Here is a 21,963-nt window from a genome sequence, read left to right as displayed (position 1 = left end):
CGCTATTGGCAGCTGTGTTGTTTTCTCAGACTATGCAGCTCTGAGGACTTCTTAGGCCCCTTCTACACTGCCATATAATCCAGATTATCAAAACAGATCATCCACATGAGCTGCTTTGATCTGAATTATATGAGCCTACACTGTCATATAATCCAGATCAAAGCAAATAAGCTAGATTTTGTATTGTCGAAGGTTTTCATGGCCGGAATCACAGGGTTGTTGTAGGAACAGTTCCAACAGACCTTACTACCTCTGAGGATGCTTGCCATAGATGCAGGCGAAACGTCAGGAGAGAATGCCTCTAGAACATGGCCATATATCCCGAAAAAACCTACAACAACTCAGTCTAGATTTTACATGGCAGTATAGAAGGGGCCTCGGTGATAGAGCTGGGAAATGTGAATACTAAAGAGAGCAACTCTACTCACTTTAGCCACTTTCATCATTCTCCAGTGTGACAGTAAATGTAAACTTTTGAGTCGGTGTAGCCATAGAAGGTATTAATATTTGCACTGTTTACAGACTTTTCAAAACAACACGTTTTAATCTGAACTGCACAAAACGGAGGTTTTGAGGTAGCAGGATATATATATATTTATGAGACATAGCTGCTACGGTATATGTTAACGAACAACCATGATAGCCATTTTCATGTACTTTAATCGTTCTCTTAGTGTTTATGTCTTTATTGTTAATTATGTTATTAGTATAATTATGTTTATTTGATTACTCATCTTCTGTTTTTCATTTTGATGTTAATTTCTCTTTTGTTGTAAGTTTACAGTAATTATTTCATTATTTTGCATTATTTTAAGGTGTTTATATTTGCTTATGCGCATTGAATGTTTATTTATTTATTTATTTATTTGACTTGTATATCGCTACTCCCAATTTGGCTCGGAGTGGTTTACAGCAGTAGATTAAAACAATACAATTAACTTTAAAAATACAATAAAAACAAGAACAGACATAGTCCCGAGTTATTCACCCATTGTTTGCCTTTTCTCTGTGTGTAAACTGCCTGGAATCCATGGGATTGTTGTAGGTTTTTTTCAGACTATATGGCCATGTTCTAGAGGCATTTTCTCCTGACATTTTGCTTGCATCTGTGGCAAGCATCTTCAGAGGTAGTGAGGTCTGTTGGAAGTAGGAAAATGAGTTTATATATCTGTGTTACCAGTATTAAAAGACTCAAAAATTACAACAGCAAAACAACAGAGAGTAAACAATCAGGCACATCTAATCACCTCTCAACAAAAGATTACCCCAGGCACTGCCAGGCCATCAAATGCTAATCAAGGTGGTCAGTTGAAACATTCACACCTAGCTCCAACAGACAAGAGTTCTTTGTCCCACCCTGGTCATTCCACAGATATATAAACCCATTTTCCTACTTCCAACAGACCTCACTACCTCTGAGGATGCTTTCTATAGATGCAGGCGAAACGTCAGGAGAAAATGCCTCTAGAACATGGCCATATAGCCTGAAAAAACCTACAACAACCCAGTGATTCCAGCCATGAAAGCCTTCGACAATGCCCTGAATCCCCTTGGGGAGGGAGGGCAGCCCATAAATAAAGTTTTTATTATTTATTATTATAGAAGATGGAAGTGTTTTAGTACAATATTTGTTTCTTAAATTTGATTTTCACTTTCTGAAATGAACATGAACATTTTCTGACATTACTTTGCAGTATGGGAACTCAGGAGGACCTCTGGTGAACTTGGTAAGAAATATTTGTATTGATTATGTCTCTGCAAAATTAAATGAAACGAAGTAGTTGTTTTAAGAGAGACGGGAGTCGGAAATTTGTGATCTTGTTATCTTCACTGTGGTCTAATCAGGAAAAGTTTTACATTCCTCTAATTCATTGTTGGAGATCACATAATCATAACAATCTTTTTCATATGCACTGAAAACAGGAGCATAAAAAAGCTGAATTATAATAGTTATGTATCTCCTCCTAAACCAAGCTAGTTCACATATTTTTATCTTGAGTCCTCATCACAAAGGCTGTGGCTACCAAGGTATGAAGAAGAAAGAATGAGTATGGAACCATATACATGCAAAACATGAACCAAGAATTAAACTCTGATGGATACCATGAGTTTAATTTTGGTCTATCTTAAACCAGTGCAAAGAAGTGAGAGTCCCCCCGTAAAAGAACTCCTTGCATATTACTGGCTGATGTCTCTATTTGTCAACTCTTGATCCTCTGCATCTTGAGGACCACAGCCTCTGCCAACTTGTTATACTTTCCGTGTGAAGGGGAGAATCAAGGAATCTTTATAACATTATAAGCAATTTTGGAATTGTCTTACATTAGCAAAGCACCCCAAAGGCTCCCTGGTTTCCTCATGGCAGAAAGCTACTTCTTTTGAGTATCTCAAGGTTACTTGGTGTGACGATGTGTAAATTTTATTCCTTTGGTTATGTGTAGTTTGGACAGTGGTTTAGGGATGGTAAGTATGGGAGATTATGTTTTGTTGGAGAGAGTGGCTTGATGTTAGCTGAGTTGCCATAGCAACAGGGGCGGAGCCAACCGCCTCTTCATGAGGCAGCTGTGTTTTAAAAAGTCAGTCAGTGGCCGGAGAGCTACTGAGAGGACACTGAATCTTTTGGTGGAGATTCAGGGAATGAGTCAGTGGCCGGAGAGCTACTGAGAGGACACTGAATCTTTTGGTGGAGATTCAGGGAATGAGTCAGTGGCCGGAGAGCTACTGAGAGGACACTGAATCTTTTGGTGGAGATTCAGGGAATGAGTCAGTGGCCGGAGAGCTACTGAGAGGACACTGAATCTTTTGGTGGAGATTCAGGGAATGAGTCAGTGGCCGGAGAGCTACTGGGAGAACACTGAATCTTTTGGTGGAGATTCAGGGAATCAATTGGTGACCAAAGTGGTTGCAGAGAAGGACCCGGTACAGGGGGTTGTTGATTCTGAATTAAGAATCAAGGTTTGGCTGGGTTTAAGCCTGTTGTGCCAGCTGTGAAACCTTTTGAAGTGTTTGTCTGAGTTTACTCATGAAACCTTTCCAATGTATCCATCAAGATTTGTGCCTCTTTTGAAGAAACAGTTAAACTTATTATACTGCTGTTAAAATAAACTTGTTACTGTTCTCCTCAAGTCCTGCCTGATACAGTTTCTTCTAAGTTGAACAGCCTGCAATAATAAAGTCAGCCAGAAACAGTCCCTTTATAAAATAGTTCCTAGGCTGATATTGATCGTTGCCCGGCTTCTCTCATAGATTAGGTGGCAGTGGGTGTTTTACCACTCGCACCTTCACATTTGGTGGCATTCGGTGACATTAAAACGGTCTCCTTTACAATTGGTGGCAGCAGTTTAATGACCTCTTCACATTTGGTTTAAAGCAATTTTACCTGGGCAAAGACAGAGGATACTATGGAGTTTCCAGCAAAATGCAGAATATCCCATTGCTTTGGTGCAGTCTGAACAGTGTTATTGGATCTGATTTGATCTGATCTGCCATGGGAAAGGGGATATATTGTGAGTGTATCATTGCTGCTCCTAGCCAGTAACACAGTGCCATGCTGTAATTACGGCATCAGAATAGGATGCCACATGTCCAGCATGAAGGAGGAGGATGATACCCCACTCCTTGCTGGTCATGCAGGTGTCCCATTATTATTATTATTATTATTATTATTATTATTATTATTATTATTACCATCATCCCATGTTTCTCCCATGGATGGAACTCAAAGCTGCAAACAAAATAGAAAAAACAAAACAAAATTACATAAATACAGATAACCATCATCCCCCCAACCTAACATGTTAAACAATAAATCAACACATTGCATAAAACACAAATTACATAAATATATATAAGCAAAAAAATAACCACATGTGTCATTGTCATTAACCTTAACATTAAAATCCCTATGACTCAGACCACTGAGAATTGTCCTAAAACATTAAACTAAACATCTCAGAGCTCCAAGTCTTTGGCCATATGAGCCTTGTCTGACTAAGATAAGCTGCCATTGTGTGTTGTCAGGGAAGGCCTGCTTCCATGAAAAGGTTTTCACCTGAGAGTGAAAGGCGAAAGCACCTCTTTGGGGAGGGAGTTCCAGAGCCACTGGGCCACCAACGAAAAGGCCCTGTTTCTCATCCCCACTAACCACACTTGTGATGGTGGTGGGATCAAGAAGAGGGCCTCTCGTGATGATTACAGGGCTCATGTGGACCATTCTGACATTGGCACAGGTGCCCATATGACCATTTCCCCTCCTTCGACAGTGCAAACTACAAAGAAAGGGCCTGACCAGAGACAGAACAGGGAGTTCGGAAAGGACTGCGAACAAGGGACCACATCAATTTAGGCCATTTTTCAGCAGCAAAATCAGATGTCTTAATTTTGCACAATGTCCAATTTAGATTTGCATAGCAATGTATTATTCAAGTGGTAATCAAGACACCAGCTAAACCAAAGATAAGGCAGAGAGGAAATGTAAGAATATAGTTTTAAAAAATAGTAAGAACATTTCTGGTCCATAGATAGGTAAAGAGGGAAATTAGATTTAAGGCATCTACCAGATTTCAGTAAGACAATGCATTGCAGGTATATGGTTCCATATTCAATCCCTGTCTACCTTCTCCCATCAAGTAATTTTTCTGGAGCACAATATTTTCTATGAGTGAATTTCTGGGACATGATATGGACTGAATAAGATGGCTTGGCTGCAAATGACTTGAGAATGTAGAGCTGCTGAGCATTTAGCTGGTCTGTACCCTAAGATGTTGGGGTGGGATTCATATCAGGTTGGATCAGATTCTGGTGACATTGGTGACGGTGGTCAATTCTACAATCAATCTCCCTGTTCATTAGCATATGCTGTATGTCTGGGATGGATGGTGAGGGAGATGCTTGCCTTCTTGTGCCATATTGGTGACCTCCCACAGAGCATTTGGCTGGATTAAGTCAGCCTCAGTGGTCTTTGGTGTTCTTATGGCACAAGGGTATCTTTCCCCAATACCAAAGAGCCTTGCATGATATTATACTCTTCAGTCATTTAGAATTCCATTTGCATATGCACCTTCCATGTAATGTAGAGGTGGAATTGTTGGATTTAGACCCCTTTCGCATAGCTGAACAAAATCCCACATTATCTGCTTTGAACTGGAATATATGGCAGTGTGGACTCAGAGATAACCCAGTTCAAAGCAGATATTGTGGCATTTTCGACCTGGATAAGGTAAAGGTAAATGTTTCCTCTCACATGAAGTCTTGTTGAGTCCGACTCTGGGGGGTGGTGCTCATCTCAGTTTCTAAGCTGACGAGCTGGCATTGTCCGTAGACACCTCCAAGGTCATGTGGCCAGCACGACTGCATGGAGCGTCATTACCTTCCCGCAGAAGCGGTACCGATTAATCTACTCATATTTCATGTTTTCAAACTGTTAGGTTGGCAGAAGCTGGGGCTAAAAGCGGGAGCTCACCCCGCTCCCCAGATTCGAACCACCAACCTTTTGGCCAGCAAGTTCAGTTCAGCGGTTTAACCCGCAGTGCCACCAAGGGGGGGGGCTTATATCAGAATATCTGCCTTGATATTCTGGGTTATATGACTGTGTGGAAGGGCCCTAGGATGCTAGAAGACGGTTTGAATCAGCCATGGAAACTTTGTGGTGACCTTAGGCAAGTCATGCTCTCTCTTGTCTCAGAAGAATACAGTAGAAAGCTTCTTCTGAATAAATCATGTCAAAAAAACCTCGTGATAGGTTCATCTTGAAGTTGTTAAAGGAAAAAAAACTTGAAGGCACACAACAACGCCATCAGCAATGTATCATCTAGGAATATCCTATTATAGCTACAACAGAATAAGAGCTGAAATTGTGATGAATGCATTTTAAGATAGAACTTCCTAAAATAATATAGAAACTTGCACCTGTGGTCTATATTTCAACAGGACGGCGAAGTGATTGGCATCAATACTTTAAAAGTTACTGCTGGGATTTCCTTTGCGATTCCTTCTGACCGTATTGCCCAATTCCTCTCGGAGAATTATGACAAAAAAGGTAATAGTAAAATTGATAAATAGTGGCAGGAGACTAGTAAAAGGATACTGTGCTTTAGACAGTGTGCAGCTACAAATGTTCTTAAAGAATGATGCCACAGGTCGCTCTGAAGTCTCCGTGGGAGTAAATTAGAAACAGAAACGTTTCCCCGCCTTTAGCACTGATCTACTCTGCAGCTGGGGATCTCCTTAAAAGAAGCCTTGTATTCTAATCGGAAATATTTCCAAGACTGTGATAAGACAACATTTGTGTGACATTACTATGTATACCCATTGTTTCTGTTTAGCAAGAGAAAAGTTAATATTGAACATGTAATACAAAGGCCAGCATCAGCAACCAGAAATATGGTGACTCCTAACCAAATAATTCCTTTGTATTGGAAACCGTGGGAGCAGAGGAGAGTTTACTGTGCTTTCTCTTGTTCCTGGTCTCCTCTCCGAAAACTTGGACTGGCTCTACACTGCTATATGATTCAGATTATCAAAGCAGATAATCCGGATTCTCTGCTTTGAACTGGATTATATGAGTCTACACTGCCATATAATCCAGTTCAAAGCAGTTTTTTTTGTTGTGTCAGGAGCGACTTGAGAAACTGCAAGTCGCTTCTGGTTTGAGAGAATTGGCCATCTGCAAGGATGTTGCCCAGGGGATGCCCGGATGAATTGATGTTTTTATCATCCTTGTGGGAGGCTTCTCTCATGTCCCCGCATGAGGAGCTGGAGCTGATAAAGGGAGCTTATCCGCAAAACAGACAATCTGGACTTTATATTGCAGTGTAGATGGGGCCTTAGTAGTAGCATTTCTTCCCTTTTTCCTCTACTTCTGCTCCAATCGCATACAGTGTTCCCTCACTTATCGCATGGGTTCCGTTCCAGAACCACCCGCAATAAGTGAAAATCCGCGAAGTAGGGACACCATATTAATTTTAATATTTATACATTATACATTATATATATATATATATATATATATATATATATATATATATATTTTACCCGCGCTTCCTTACCCCCCTCCCGGCCCATCCCAAGAGTCCCTGCCTGCCTCCCTGGCCTCCACAAACCCCAGCAGACAGGCCCGTAGCCGGGGGGGGGGGGGGCTTGAGGGGCTTCAGCCACCCCGAAATTCTCATGGTGGTCCGCGAGAAGGCCTTACTGGTACATTATTTAAACTGTTATGTTTATTCATATCATGATCTGATCACCATATATATATATATCCCATATGCATGGGGGTATTGGGATAACAATACAAAAGGTTTGCTAGGGCAGATCCTGAGCCCCCCCCCCCAAATCAACCTCCGCCCCCCACCCCCAGAACCAAAATCCTGGCTACGGGACTGCCAGCAGAGTCTCAAAGCAATGCAGGCAGCAGCAGGCCAGGGAGGCAGGCCTTCCCCACCGCGCCTCAGGCTGCTGCACTTCCAGGATCCCTGGCCTCCACTGGATGTAAACATTTTATATTTTTTATTAATATTTTAAAAAATCCACGAAACAGAGAGTCCACTAAAAGCAAACCGCAAAGTAGTGAGGGAACACTGTATTTGTGAATTAAATAAAGTTTGTAATGCAACACTTTTACTGGACTGTGAATATTGTCTGTATTGTGTTGTCGAAGGCTTTCATGGCCAGAATCACTGGGTTGTTGTGAGCGTTCTGAGCTATATGGCCATGTTCCAGAAGCATTCTCTCCTGACGTTTTGCCCACATCTATGGCAGGTATCCTCAGGTTGTGAGGTTTGTTGGAAACAAGGCAAGTAGGGTTTATATATCTGTGAAATGTCTAGAGTGGAAGAAAGAGCTCTTGTCTGTTTGAGGCAAGTGTGAATGCTGGTTAGCACTGAATAGCTTTGCAGCTTCAAGGCTTGGCTGCTTTCTGCCTGGTAGAATCCTTTGTTGGGAGATGAAAGAACAACACTCAAAAACAGGGAAAGACAAGAAGCTTTCCGTCCCGCCATTGTCACAGGCACGATTGGTGGGGACGAGGGATAGGGCTTTCTCGGTGATTGATCCCCGGCTATGGAACTCCCTTCCTGGTGAGATCAGGTCAACCCCCTCCCTCCTGTCCTTTTGAAGGATGGTAAAAACTTGGCAGTGGGACCAAGCTTTTGGGACAGGGAAATAAAGCGGCAATGGGAAAGATGACCAGGCCAATGATTTGACGCGGATGACTAGGACGGTTTTAAATTGTGTATTTTAATATTTTGATAAATGTTTTTTAATGTTTATGTATTGTATGTGAATCTGTGCCTCGGCATTGAACGTTTGCCATGTATATGCTGTGCTCTGCCCTGAGTCCCCTTCAGGGTGAGAAGGGTGGGATATAAATGTTTTAAATAAATAAATAAGAAACAATCAAGGCCAGCTAATCACCTCCTAACAAAGGACTCTCCCAGGCAGGAAGCAGCCAAGCCTTGAAGCTGCAAGGCTATTCAATGCTAATTAAGGTGATCAATTGCAGCATACCCACTTGCCGCAAACAGACAAGAGCTCTTTCTCCCACCCTGGACATTCCACAGATACATAAACCCCACTTGCCTTGTTTCCAACAAACCTCATAACCTCTGAGGATGCCTGCCATAGATGTGGGCAAAATGTTAGGAGAGAATGTTTTTTGAATATGGCTGAACAGTCTGGAAAACTCACAGAAACCCATTGTCTGTGTTCGGTCACGCGCTGGGCCTGTAACAGCTGGACTTTTCTATAGGACGTATACTTTAAGCCCAGCGGGAAGCCAGGGGGCCTCAAAGAGAGGTTCTCAGGGATTTTTCTGAAGTGATGGTCTTTAGAGTCTTTAATGATGCAACAAAGTCTTTATTATGGAACAAACAACAAATCTTCAAAGGTTCAAACAACACTTCAAGGCTTTCTTAGTCTAGTCCTCAACGGACTGGTACCTGACTTTAATTAACTGTACTTTCTCTGTAAGAAAAAACCCTTTCTAACCTCTCCTAGGCTGTCTATTATGTATGCCTCATCGGTGTAAGTCCTACTACCGATTCCAAATGCGTCTGGGTATCGAGTAGACCTACCAGCCGAGGCTTGAAGATATTTCAACTGGAGTTCAGTGGATCTGTAATGCTGTCCTCCCTTCCTCTTTGAAACTTCAGGGCTGTTTTCCCTCTGTTGCTGTGAGGCTGAGAGGCTGTGAGCTCTCAGCCAGAGCTTTTGGGACCTTTCTTCTGGAATTTCTGTATCCCCAGACGTTATTGAGAAAGGAAGCTTTTCTATGGGACGAGCTGGTCTACGTCCTATAGCTTAGCTACCTTGTGTGAGACTGCCCAAAAAATGGCTCCTTTCCCTCCCAGAGCCCAGAACAAGGGGCGGAACCAAAGCTTAATTATGATGGACAGGAGGCCTGTCCTATGACTGCAAAACAGATAACAGAAAGAAAATAAAGTTGGAGCTCCTGGTACAGCCGTACCAGCACAGTCTGTATTATAAAATGCCTAGTAGTGCACTGTGGTTGTACACTTGCCTGGCTCTGTGCAAAGGAAAACCTTTATATATCTTATAGTGGTGCATTTTCTCTACTGATCCTGGTGTGGCTTTTTCCCCATGTGTGAAGTCATCTGTTCCAGCTTGTGTATGTATGTGTATACACACACACACACACACACACACAACTTAATACATGGTGAACTACTTGAAGCCCTTTTAAGCCTTTTGTCTTATTTCCCACATTACTCTTCTGCATTTGGCGCGAGCTGCCTCCCTGCTCCCTTTCCTTTCCTCGTGTAATCATTGCCGCAAATGCTCATTCATGCTGTTAGACCAATAGCCCTGGGGAGTGCTTCTCCACATAATAGGCTCAGCCTCACAGGCAGTTACGCCAGCTCCTCCTTTGCTGCTGCTGAACCAAGGTGACTCAGTCCTCACCTTGGAAGCTGTGGGATTCGGAGCAATGAAGTGCTAGAACTGCCTCTCGGAGCCCAATTTTTCTGTTGAGCCAGCCAACAAAGCAGCCGGTCTTCATGGTGCTTGAGGGGATTTTTTTGGTTCATATTTCATTATCTGCCTTGACAGTGGATTGGATGCAAGGTTTGGTAGTAAATACAATTAAAGCATTTTAGAATGCTTAGGTAATTTCTGATATTATTCCAACCAACTCTGGAAAGACTCGAGCACCAGCTGCAGAAAGAATTACTGCTTCCATCTCGGTTACATTTTAATAACACGAAAATATAGCATGCAAATAAATGGTTAGAACCCCAAATTGTAGGGTGATCATTTTGAAAAGAAACACAGGACAAGAAAGATTTAACCCCCCCCCCCTCCAAAAGGATTTTGAAATGTTGCCTCCACTATTGGACTAACAATAATACACACAAATCCTGCTTGCATTTACAGCTTGCAGTCTGACGATAAATGTGAGCATGGCCCTTGTTCTCTCTGCTAAAATCAAGATAGAACTTTCCTTAGGATATTATATGGGCTACCTACCATTCTACCTATTATTATTATTATTATTATTATTATTATTAATAAAATAATAAACCTTTATTTATACCCCGCTAACATCTCCCGAAGGACTCGGTGCGGCTTACAAGAGGCCAAGGCCCAACACATCAATAAAACAACAGCATAACAAATACAACAATAAATAAACTAATAAACTCATAAAACAAAACATTAAAAGACTAGCAGTAAACATTAGACAATAACACCACGACGCATTTAAAAACTAAGGCCGGGCCAAATGTAATGATTACAATTTTTAAAAAAATGCTGGACGTGACAGTTGAAATGGATAGGTTTTTGGAGATAGATATTATTATTTACAGTGTTTATATTCGACCCTTCTCACCCTGCAGGGGACTCAGGGAGGATTACAATGCACATATACGTGGCAAACATTCAATGCCAATTAGACATGCAACATATATAGACGGACAAAGAGGCAATTTAACATTCCAGCTTTTCCGGCTTGATTCTGTCTCGATTCTGGCCACAGGGGGAGCTGCCACTTCACTGTCCATTGTGACACCGAGTCCTTTGATGGAGTACTTCCTCATTCTTCCGCACGCTGCTGGAAGGTTTTATGGCATTGTAAATTAGTTAAATTACCCTCCCCGCATAAAGCGGTACCTAAATCATAATTACTATACTTGATATAGTACAATATAGCAATATTTAAAACTGATATTGTACTATGTTAATAATATATTGTATGTATATATACCTTGTAAACCGCTCTGAGTCCCCTTCAGGGTGAGAAGGGCAGCATATCAATGTCATAAATAAATAAATAAATAAATAAATTTCCTACTTGTGAGATGCAACTGTCTATTGGGCTGCATAGGTCAACAGCTAGCTAGACTAATGGGCAGAAGCTCACGCCAACCTGGGCTGGCCTCAAACTCATGACCTCTCGGGCAGTAGTGATTTAATGCAGCTGGCTCCCCAGCTACCTGTGCCACATAGTCATTCTCCTTTTATAATGATGCCTCTTAATGATGTGTAGAACAACTGGAAATATTATAAATTGCCCACCATATACAATACTGTATAATGGAGGGTCATCAAGTTCTAAAAAGACATCAAATCAGCAAATTGCAAAATATGTCTCCCTCCTTGGTCCTTTGATTATATTACATTTGCCACCCTGCAGTCCTGAAGTTATATGGTTTTATTTATTGTGTCAGAAGTGAATTGAGAATACAGTTATATTGTATAGAAAATCCACAAACAAAGTTAAAAACTTGGCATTATATTAAATATTCTTTGGCCAGAAGTTGGCCACTCTTATGATTCTATGATCTTTAGAAGTGTCTTAACAAGTATTATTGATTTTTATTCCAGATGGGAAGAAAAGATTTATTGGCATAAGGATGCTGACCATCACACCTGTGTAAGTCTTTCTATTATACTCATATACAGAATGTCCTGACTTGTCCTTTATGCCCGTGTTGCCTGTGGTTTAGGCCTCAAATTTATCCGGGGAGCGGGGTGAACTCCCATCTGTCAGCTCCAGCTTTTCATGCAGGGACATGATAGAAGCCTTCCACAGGATGGTAAAAATCCGGGTGTCCCCTAAGCAACGTCTTTGCAGATGGTCAATTCTCTCATACCAGAAGCAACTTGCAGTTTCTCAAGTTGTTCCTGATATGAAAAAAATGATTAACTTTGAAATGAAATTTTTATTAGCTGTTGTTTTTGAATTAGGATATTAAATTAATAGAGTACGAAGGTATACATTTATCCTGGTTTGGAAGAATAGCATTAGTAAAAATGAAAATACTTCCAAAAATAAATTTTATATTTAGAATGTTACCACTTCAAATCACAGAAGAAGAGCTAATTAGATGGCAACAAATGATTAATAAGTACTGCAATGGAAGTAAAAGAAACAGGCTAAACAAACAGTTATGGTATAGATCGCAAAAGGAGGGTGGACTAGCACTACCTAATATAAAAAAATATTATGAAGCAAGTAGATTAAATTTGGTTATAGAAGGAATGGTTAAAAAAGAGGGAATAGATTGGCTTAGTAATGAATCAGGAAAAGTGGAAGATGAAACTTGGAATGTATTTTTTAAACACCTTACTAGAAAAGAACTGAGGGAAATTAGAAACCCAATGCTGAGTAACATACTGAAAGTATGGAATAAATACAAGGGGAGGTTAATAAAGGAAGGATCAATTATAACCCCAATAGTGATGGAAAAGAAATTCCCAAAAAATTTTAAAAAAGCAATGGATAAAAAGGTAAGGGAAATAAATTTAGATAGAATAGGGGATTGGATGAAAGTGGAAATGAAGAGGGAAAGGATGTTGGAAGAGTTTAAAGAAATAAAATTATCATGGTTTCATTGTATACAACTAGAACAATGGTTAATAAACTGGAAAAAAATAGAAATGGAAGCCAACTCAATCAATTCGAACAAATAATACAGAAGGGAAGGGCAGTAGAAGAACATGAAAACTTGAGAGGTATAATTAGCAAAATCTATAAGATACTAATTGAAATGAAGGATGGGAAAATAAAAAAGAGTACCCTTAAGGAGATTTGGGAAGAGGATTTAGGGATAAAAATAAGTGAAATAGAGTGGCAACAGTTATGGGGACAAAGACATTTAAAAAATTTATCGATACGAGTTAAAGAAAATTATTACAAGTTAATATGGAAGTGGTACTTAACACCGGTAAGAATAGCATATATGAATAAAAACAATTCAACAAATTGTTGGAGAGGGTGTAAAGAACCAGGAACATACATACATATGTGGTGGCAATGTAAATATGTAAATAACTTTTGGGAGAAAGTATTTAGAGAAATAGAAAATATAATGAATATGAAAATAGACAAAAGTCCTAGTATAGCCTTATTATCATTATATACCGATAAGCAACTGAAAAAGGAGGATAAAGAAGTGATAACAAACTTACTAACTATAGCAAGACTGCTCATAGCAAGGAATTGGAAAAAAGAAATGAATATACAAATAGAGGAGTGGTATAAGGAAGCATGGAAAATAGCATTAAATGATAAACTGACATGTATATTAAAGGTTAAAAAAGGTATATGGAAACAAAGTGATTTTGATGCTATATGGGGAAAATTTGTGGTAAATGGATTAAAAAATAAGGAAGGAAAATTACCGTCACAAGAAGAAATGAAATTTTGGACAGATGAAATGTAAGAAATGTGGCTTGAGACGGGTGGAGGGGAGCACTGAGGTGAAAAAAAGGGGGGGGGGGAAGGAGAAAAGGGGAGGAAATGTCAAAGCAAAACAACAAAACAACATGTTAAAGAGGTTGATGTATAAAATGCAATAGTATGTAATAATTGTGATAAATCAATAAAAATTTACATAAAAAAAAGGATATTAAATTGGGGTAGAAATTCAATTAAAATGGAGTAGAAATCTTAGGTTTTTCAAAAGCTGCTACTAGAAGAGCAATTATAATAGGGGATATTTGCCCGTGATGGTGAAGACTGAAGGTGGCTGTGGTTATGAAATGATTCACTTATTTTAGTAACAATATGCATGTTTTTTAGGCTAGTGGAAGAACTTAAGGCTAATAATCCAGATTTTCCAGATGTCATTAGTGGAATTTATGTCCATGAAGTTGTTCCAAATTCACCATCACAAAGGTATGTTGGTCCCAAATTAAAAGCCATTTCTCTATTCGAAATATACTAAATCCAACAAAAATGAATGAATGCACACCTGCTTTGAAGAGTCATCAAGTACACTTAACTGGTCTTTCATTTTTTTAGGTGTTGTGCTTTAGTGTCAGCTATTCCCAACCTTAAGCAAATTATGGTGTTTAAAATATTTGTGTTTGAAACAAAAAACTTACCCAGATTTTTTAAAGCCCCATAGTATAGTGACTAGTTTTGAAATTTCTGCAACTCAAACTACTTTTACTATGCTTATGTTTGTATAATAGACTACAGGTAGCAGTTGTAGCTTAACATTTCTATCCCTTCAAGAAAGAGAGATTGTGAGTATAACCTGTTCCGACTTACAAACAAACCCACCTCAAGAAGCTATCTTGTTCATGACTTGGGAACGGTCTGCACTTACATAATGAGATATCTTGGAGATATCAAACACAAAAATTATTTATGTCCCATATACAGTTTACCATATATACTTGAGTATAAGCCGACCCAAATGTAAGCCGAGGCACCTAATTTTACCACAAAAAACTGGGAAAACATATTGACTTGAGTATAAGCTGAGGGTGGGAAATGCAGCAGCTACTGATAAATTTCAAACTAATAATGGATACTAATAAAATTACATTAATCGAGGCATCAGTAGGTTAAATGTTTTTGAATATTTACATAAAACTATAATTTAAGATAAGAATGTCTAACTCTGATTACATCATCATTCTAACCTTCTTCAGTGTAAATGTGCTTACGTATCCTTCCAATAATAATAAAGAGAATAAAATAATAAATGCAACAACAATAATAGAGTAAAATAATAAATGTAATAATAATAACAATAATAGAGTAAAAATAATACATGTAATAATAATACAGTAAAATAATCTATATAAATAAAAATGTAATGTTCGTTTGTGGGATTAACATAACTCAAAAACCACTGGACGAATTGACACCAAATTTGGACACAAGACACCTAACAACCCATTGTATGTCCTTCACTCAAAAACATTTGATTTTGTCATTTGGGAGTTATAGTTGCTGGGATTTATAGTTCACCTACAATCAAAGACCATTCTGAACTCCACCAATTATGGAATTGAACCAAACGTGGCATACAGGACTCCCATGACCAACAGAAAACACTAGAAGGGTTTGGTGGGCATTGACCCTGAGTTTGAGAGTTATAGAGTGCTGTGGACTCAAACAATGATGGATCTGGACCAAACTTGGCACAAATATTCCATATGCCCAAATATGAACACAGATGGAGTTTGGGGGAAATAGACCTTGACATTTGGGATTTGTAGTTACTGGGATTTATAGTTCATCTACAATCAAAGACCATTCTGAAGCACACAAACAACAGAATTGGGGCAAATTTCCCACAAAGAACCCCCATGAGCAACAGAAAATACTTCAGGCCATCCAGTCCAACTCTCTTAACCAGAGCAAGAAAACGTAATCAAAGTCCTCCAGACTGGAGGACGTAATCAAAGTCCTCCAGTCATAAATATAGATAAATATGATTCACACACAGATATAGTATCATAGATTTGAAAGGGACCCCTAAAGAAGGATAATTATATGCTCCATATTCCAGAGTAGGCAAACCAGACAATCTCCACATCAACACTGGCAAAGAAACAACAAGAAATTACATATATTAGAAACCCACAATTTCACATTACTTTATTTTCCAGATCACCAGACTGGGCCACAGCAACGCGTGGCAGGGGACGGCTAGTAAATGTAATAAAATAATAAAAACAAGAAGAATAAATAACTTTTACTCGAATATAAGCCAAGGGGGTCTTTTTCAGCCTCAAAAAAGGGCTGAAAAACTAGGTTTATACTCAGGTATATACGATATATGCATAGTCTGAAGGTACTTCTGTATACAATATTTTAAATATTTTTTTGCATGAAACAAAGTTTAGATACATCGAACCATCAGAAATATCACTACCTCAGCTACCCATGTGGACAGTTTTAGATTTGGGAATATTTTGGAATTCTGGATAAAGGGTGCTTAACCTTGATCAGAACTCTCATCCTTTCCTTTCCTCTGCAAGTTAAGGATATAATGGGACAGCTAGCTGCATCCTGGCAATTTGCTTTATCCATGTTAGAGCCAGGATCTGCTTTCCCCCCAATTTTGCTGGATTCTAACAACACACACTCTGTTTATAGGCAAATCTCTCCAAAATTTGTGTTGAGATTCTACTTTTTAGGCCATTTCCAGAACAGTTGTATATAGAATCAGTGAAGTTCATATTAAAACTACTTCTTTCTTGACCACAGAGGAGGAATTGAACATGGTGATATCATTGTGAAGGTGAATGGACGTCCACTGAAGACTTCTGCTGACCTACAAGATGCAGTGATGAATGAATCACCTCTACTACTTGAAGTTAGAAGAGGAAACGATGATTTATTATTTAACATAGAACCTGAAGTAGTTATGTAAACCAAACTGAGGAATATCATCATGACACAATTCAAACTCATTTTATTCTAGAACTTCAGATACCTCTTTTACAGTGACAGTAATGTCATGACTATGGCAAGTTGAACAAATACAAATGGTTGAGCCAGTGCTTTGCCTATAGTCAACAATGACCAGGCTCCAGTGACGCTACTTCATAACTCAAGTCATTGCAGATTTATGAGATTTTTGCCTATTTTATTTCATATAGTTTTATGACAGTTGTGTATGAAAGAAGCTCAAATTCATCATCATTCTTATGGTTTAAGCAAAATATTTATGCTTAATTAGAGTTAGGCACTTAGCAGCTCAATATGGTTTCTGTCTACAAAATACACTTTTGGATTTAGTCCTTCCACTCTCTTGACTTTTATGGGGTTTACACAGCTAGACTCTTGGCTTTTATATAGTTGGTGAGTTGCAGCATTAATCTGATCTTATCTAAAGCTGAACTCTTGGCAATCTAGTTTAAATGTGAAATAATGCATTTGCTTTGCAAGGGTCTTAAGTTAAATGAACATAAATTGAGAAATTATTATTCTCAAAAGGAAAAATAGTGATTAAATGCAAGGAAAGGAGAATGGTGCTGGCAGCCTTAGCGAGGGAGATAACACGAATAATTAATCCTTTTGCCTGCATTATTTGTATGCTTGGGCCAAGTTTGCATCTCTAGTCATGGGAATGCAAAATACTTTAAGCAAGAGTAGTTTTCTCAAGGAAGAAAACACAACTCAAGCCTCAGGCGCCTTCTACACTGCCATATAAAATCCAGTTTATCTGATTTGAACTGGATTATATGTCAGTGTTGACTCATGTAATCCAGTTCCAAGAAGATAATATGGATTGTCTGCTTTGATAATCTGGATTATATGATAGTGTAGAAGGGGCCTTTGATGTTTACTAGGGAACATGTATTGTGTAAAGGAAATCCTTTTCATATGAACCATTCCATTCTAAAACCAATCTTGCGATGTCCTTTTTCAATCACCTGAATTGGGGAACATATCTCCAACAATTAATGGAAAGCAGCCTGTGCTAGAAAGTCTACACCGAATATTTCAAGCCTTGTGAAGAATAGGGAGTTTCTCTGCTTACAATACAACCCCTGCGAATGACAATCTGGGGGCTGGGCATAATTTACCTGAGTGGGCATCAATGTTGCTGCTTTATACTTTCTTTAGTATTTAGAGTGCAGCTAAGTGTTTAAGTGAAATTCAGGATTTCTTCTTGTGTATATATTTGGTTTTGTGTGCGCACACAATAAAAGCCATGTAGCTGCACACCTCAGTGGAATAAAGTAAGAGAAGTGTGTGAAAATTGACAGTTGTTATGAGTTCCATCATGTCACCCTCCTCTTCTACAACTAAGTTTCTACTTCTAATATGCACTGTTCATGTTCATTTTTCTACCAAAGTCCTTGTTTTGTTTGGTACTTCTCAAAAAATCATTTTTAAACAAAATGAACAAGAACTTAATGTGTGAGAAGACAAGGGGAACATCATGGCTAATATGGATAGATGGTCAAGATGGAGATCAGCTGGAGAGAGTTCAAGACATTGAGGCTAGATCTACACTGCCAGATGATCAAAGCAGGTAATCCACATGATCTGCTTTGAACTGGATTATATCAGTCTACACTGCCATAGAATCCAGCTCAAAGCAGATAATCTGGATTTTATATGGCAGTGTAGAAGGAGCCTGAAACATCAACCCCATCCTTCTCACCGGATGCTATTTGACAGTGACTTCCATATATGAAACCTAAGCATTTCCAAGCTATTCTCTGCAACAGCAAGTGCTACTTATTTTTTAAAAAAAATTACTTCAATGCAAGCTAAGCTATTGCTCTTTTACGCTATATGGTTAATCTGGTTTTGGTCACAGGCGAATTTGTGCCAAGCTTGTGCAGAAGAGGAATGTAGTAAATGATTCTTATAGAATTATTGCCTGATGTAAACTCTAAACAATGTGCAAAGCAAAGCTAAAACTTTGAGAAAGTGCACAATTTTTCAGGGGTTTAAGTTTTATCTTTTCATTGTATTGGAAAGCATCATTATACAAATTGTATACTTATGACAAGTACTGTATGTTTCTACTGTACAAAGATTAAAGTTTACAGAAATAAACTCTTATTTCCTTTGTTTGTTTTCCTTTCTAAACCTTTTATGTACTGAAACATTCCATAAGATAAAATCAAAGTGCTCTAATGCACCAACTGTAACATTTTGTTACAACTTACTCATTTAACTACTGAGATAGATAGCGTGTGTACAACACATAGTAATGGGATGCTTTCATACTGAATTCATTACAAGACGTCTTGATACCATAAGGCTAGAAGGCAAAAGGCAGATGGATTTCTGGATGACTAACAGGAGTTAAAATCGATCAGTCACAGCAAGTTTTGGAAAGGCACAACCTTGTTAGAAATCATAACCTTTTGGAAAAAATGATGCCATAACCTTTTGGGAAATGGAAATCTCCATAACAATTTGTAAAATAACATTCATTACCATTTGGGAAAATCAGGGATCTCCTTGAGAAGAGTTAAAAACTCACTTGAGTCAACCTTCTCCTTAGTGGTAAATCTCCACCAGCATTACTTCAAGGCCATTGGGTTTCTCAGCTGTTAAACTGATATACCTAGACATCTCTTCAAACTGTTAGGGACAAAGATATACCAATGCACAACACACATACACAGCAGTGTTTCAGAAGTGTTATCTTCAGCTGCTCAAAAACTTCTTGGTTTAAATCATGCTCTCAAGAGACCAAAAAAAAGTAGACTTCTTTAAAAGTAACATACTTGGTTTGCTCACAAACTTCATGTATTTAGCATAGTGGTGCATTTCTTATCAATCCAGTTACAAAAAGGATTTGAAGTAGTTTCTCTGTGTAGATAACACAGGGCTTCTTTCTTATAGTCTGAACAGTACATAGTCTCTAAAGCAACTCTTTGGCTTGAAAGTTTAATGGAGTCTCTGTCTAGTAAGAAAGCCCACTGGAGTCTTTGTCTTCCTAAAGCATTCTGTTTCTGCTGACTTTTAAAAGCATACTGCTTCTACTGGCATCTGAAAACATACTGTTTTTAAAATGGAGTCTGAGTCCTGAATAGTTCCAGATCTGGTCACATGGTCTGCAACCCCTTACACAACAAAGAGTTAGGGAAAACTTTATACCAATACACACATATGCAATACAGTTAGCAATCTGAATTATATACAAAGAAACCACTAGTGGAGGCTTGAAGATGGTTGCTTGCTGTTTCCAACAGCACGTGTGACACTCCTGTACCCCAAGGCTCTGGCTGCTACAAAACAACCTACTGTTTGTATTTTTCATAAGCAATTCACAGGGTGGTACCGAATGTTGTTTCTCAAACCCCATTGCTAGAAAAGGCCTTTAGGGAATCCACTATATCAAGCTGTTGTTAATAAAAGAACATTTGAATTGGCAAATGATGTTTGGAATGTATTGTCGAAGGCTTTCATGGTCAAAATCACTGGGTTGTAGGTTTTACGGGCTATATGGCCATGTTCTAGAGGCATTCTCTCCTCTCTCACCTCCTGATGTTTCGCCTGCAGATACAGGCGAAACATCAGGAGAGAATGCCTCTAGAACATGGCCATATAGCCCAAAAAACCCTACAACAACCCGATATTTGGAATCTTTTGCTCTCAGCACCCATCCACGCAGCCCTACATCGCAGAATATCAAGGCAGAAAATCCCAAAATATCTGCTTTGAACTGGGTTATCTGAGTCCACACTCAGGTAATGTGGGATTTTCTGCCACGATATTCTGGAATATAGGGCTGTGTGGGAAAGCCCCTAGTTACAAGATTTGTTCTTCTGAGAACATTCTCTGCCTTAACATTGTCACCCCATTGGTAGGACTTCACGTCAGGACTCTGCAGTCATGGTTTCTCCGGATATTAGACCTATACAGAAATCCTCCCTCTCAAAAATTAATCAGTTGCAAAGCCAATTGTTGGGTTCTTATGATGATGGATAGTTAAGTTTCACATCTGGGCCGGCATCCTCTGTCATCCGTTGCATTGATTGATAATGATGTATGCAGCTCTACAGGGCTAGGGAACTCATTGCAAAGGACTTATCATGAGGAGAAAGCCGTCTCCGCTGAGAAACACAACAAACTCTATGCTGATGTCTTTCGAAATTATACTGAAGGACAGAGTAGTGCAGATAATAATGAACAGTTCCACCACTGTTTTTTCACATCAAGCATGCAGTCCCGCAGTCTCCTTACTCTTGTCATAGAGGTCTTGGATTGGAGTAGTAGCCATCACCCTGCTCTGGTGGCAATCCATCTTCCCAGGGAAGACAATACCCTAGCACAGCAGTTCTCAAACATTTTCAGCTGTGGAGCCTTTTTTGAAACAAATGTGGAGCCACAATAAATCTTTATATATTATATTATATATTATATATACTGTATACACACACACACACCAGTCATGGGCAAACTTTTAGACACAGGGGCCACATTGCATTTCAAAATTTGATGGACAGGCCATGCCGGAGGCAGATGGATGGAGAGTATTTATGTGAACTAATTGGGAAAAAATGAACCAATTCCAAAGCACACTGCACATATCTCATTTGTAGTGCAAAAAGAAAAAAAAAAGAACACTACAATATTTAAAATGAAGAACAATTTTAACCAACATAAACATAAGCAAAGAAGGGTCTCGGCAGCAAGAAAAAGCACTCGGGAAGTGAGGGAGGCCGGGGAGAAAGGGTCTGTGCCCCGGAGGACAATGCTGTTGTTGCTGCTGTTTTGGTAGCTCCAGACTTTAATTTCCCTGAATTTCTCAGGAGGAGGTGGTGGTGGAAAGAGGAGGAGGTGGGAAACAGCATGGTGCTGTAAAATTCCTCACCATCATACCAAGAGCTCCATGATCACAGTTTGCAAACCCCGGCTCTAGTGGATGCATTTCTCTAGCCTTTCCTACAATTACCCTCATAATGAGGGTATTGGCCAAGATTAATCAAGACAGGGCCTTCTCTGTGGTCCCCCCCCCCCCCCAACTCTGGAACTCTCTCCCCAAGGACATCAGACAAGCCCCAACGTTGGCAATCTTTAGGAAGAGCCTGAAGACCTGGCCGTTCCAGTATGCCTTTCCAGATTAGGAAACTCCCGGCATCATGTCCCAAATGCACTTTATTAGAGACTAGGATTGTCCGCACATTGCACCTACCTCCAAAAACCTCTACATACCTCCTGTCAAGATCAGCACTTTTAAATTTTATCCATTACACTTGGCCCGGCGTTTAGGTTTTAAATGTGTCATA

General features: G+C 39.3%; 1 protein-coding gene across 2 annotated transcripts in view; it reads left to right on the top strand.

Annotated features, from left to right (window-relative positions):
* Nucleotides 1–18,781, top strand: part of HTRA3 (HtrA serine peptidase 3) — a 35,123-nt gene extending 16,342 nt beyond the window's left edge. Inside the window, exons 5-10 of one of the 2 annotated variants that reach the window (XR_010910029.1) lie at nucleotides 1,695–1,727; nucleotides 5,929–6,037; nucleotides 11,839–11,887; nucleotides 14,039–14,134; nucleotides 16,466–18,242; nucleotides 18,313–18,781. Coding sequence is in view for 1 of the 2 variants with exons in the window: in XM_060777999.2 (XP_060633982.2) it covers nucleotides 1,695–1,727; nucleotides 5,929–6,037; nucleotides 11,839–11,887; nucleotides 14,039–14,134; nucleotides 16,466–16,631 (453 nt within the window). In the remaining variant the exon portion in view is untranslated. Of the gene's footprint in view, nucleotides 1–1,694; nucleotides 1,728–5,928; nucleotides 6,038–11,838; nucleotides 11,888–14,038; nucleotides 14,135–16,465 lie in introns of both variants that reach the window. The other variant, XM_060777999.2, reaches the window with a different exon arrangement.
* The last annotated feature ends 3,182 nt before the right edge of the window (nucleotides 18,782–21,963 follow it).

This window comes from Anolis sagrei, chromosome 5, assembly GCF_037176765.1.
Source record: "Anolis sagrei isolate rAnoSag1 chromosome 5, rAnoSag1.mat, whole genome shotgun sequence".
NCBI classification, from domain to species: Eukaryota; Metazoa; Chordata; class Lepidosauria; order Squamata; family Dactyloidae; genus Anolis; species Anolis sagrei.
The sequence above is the reverse complement of the archived record's forward strand: the minus strand, read 5'-3'. Positions and strand labels throughout refer to the sequence as shown.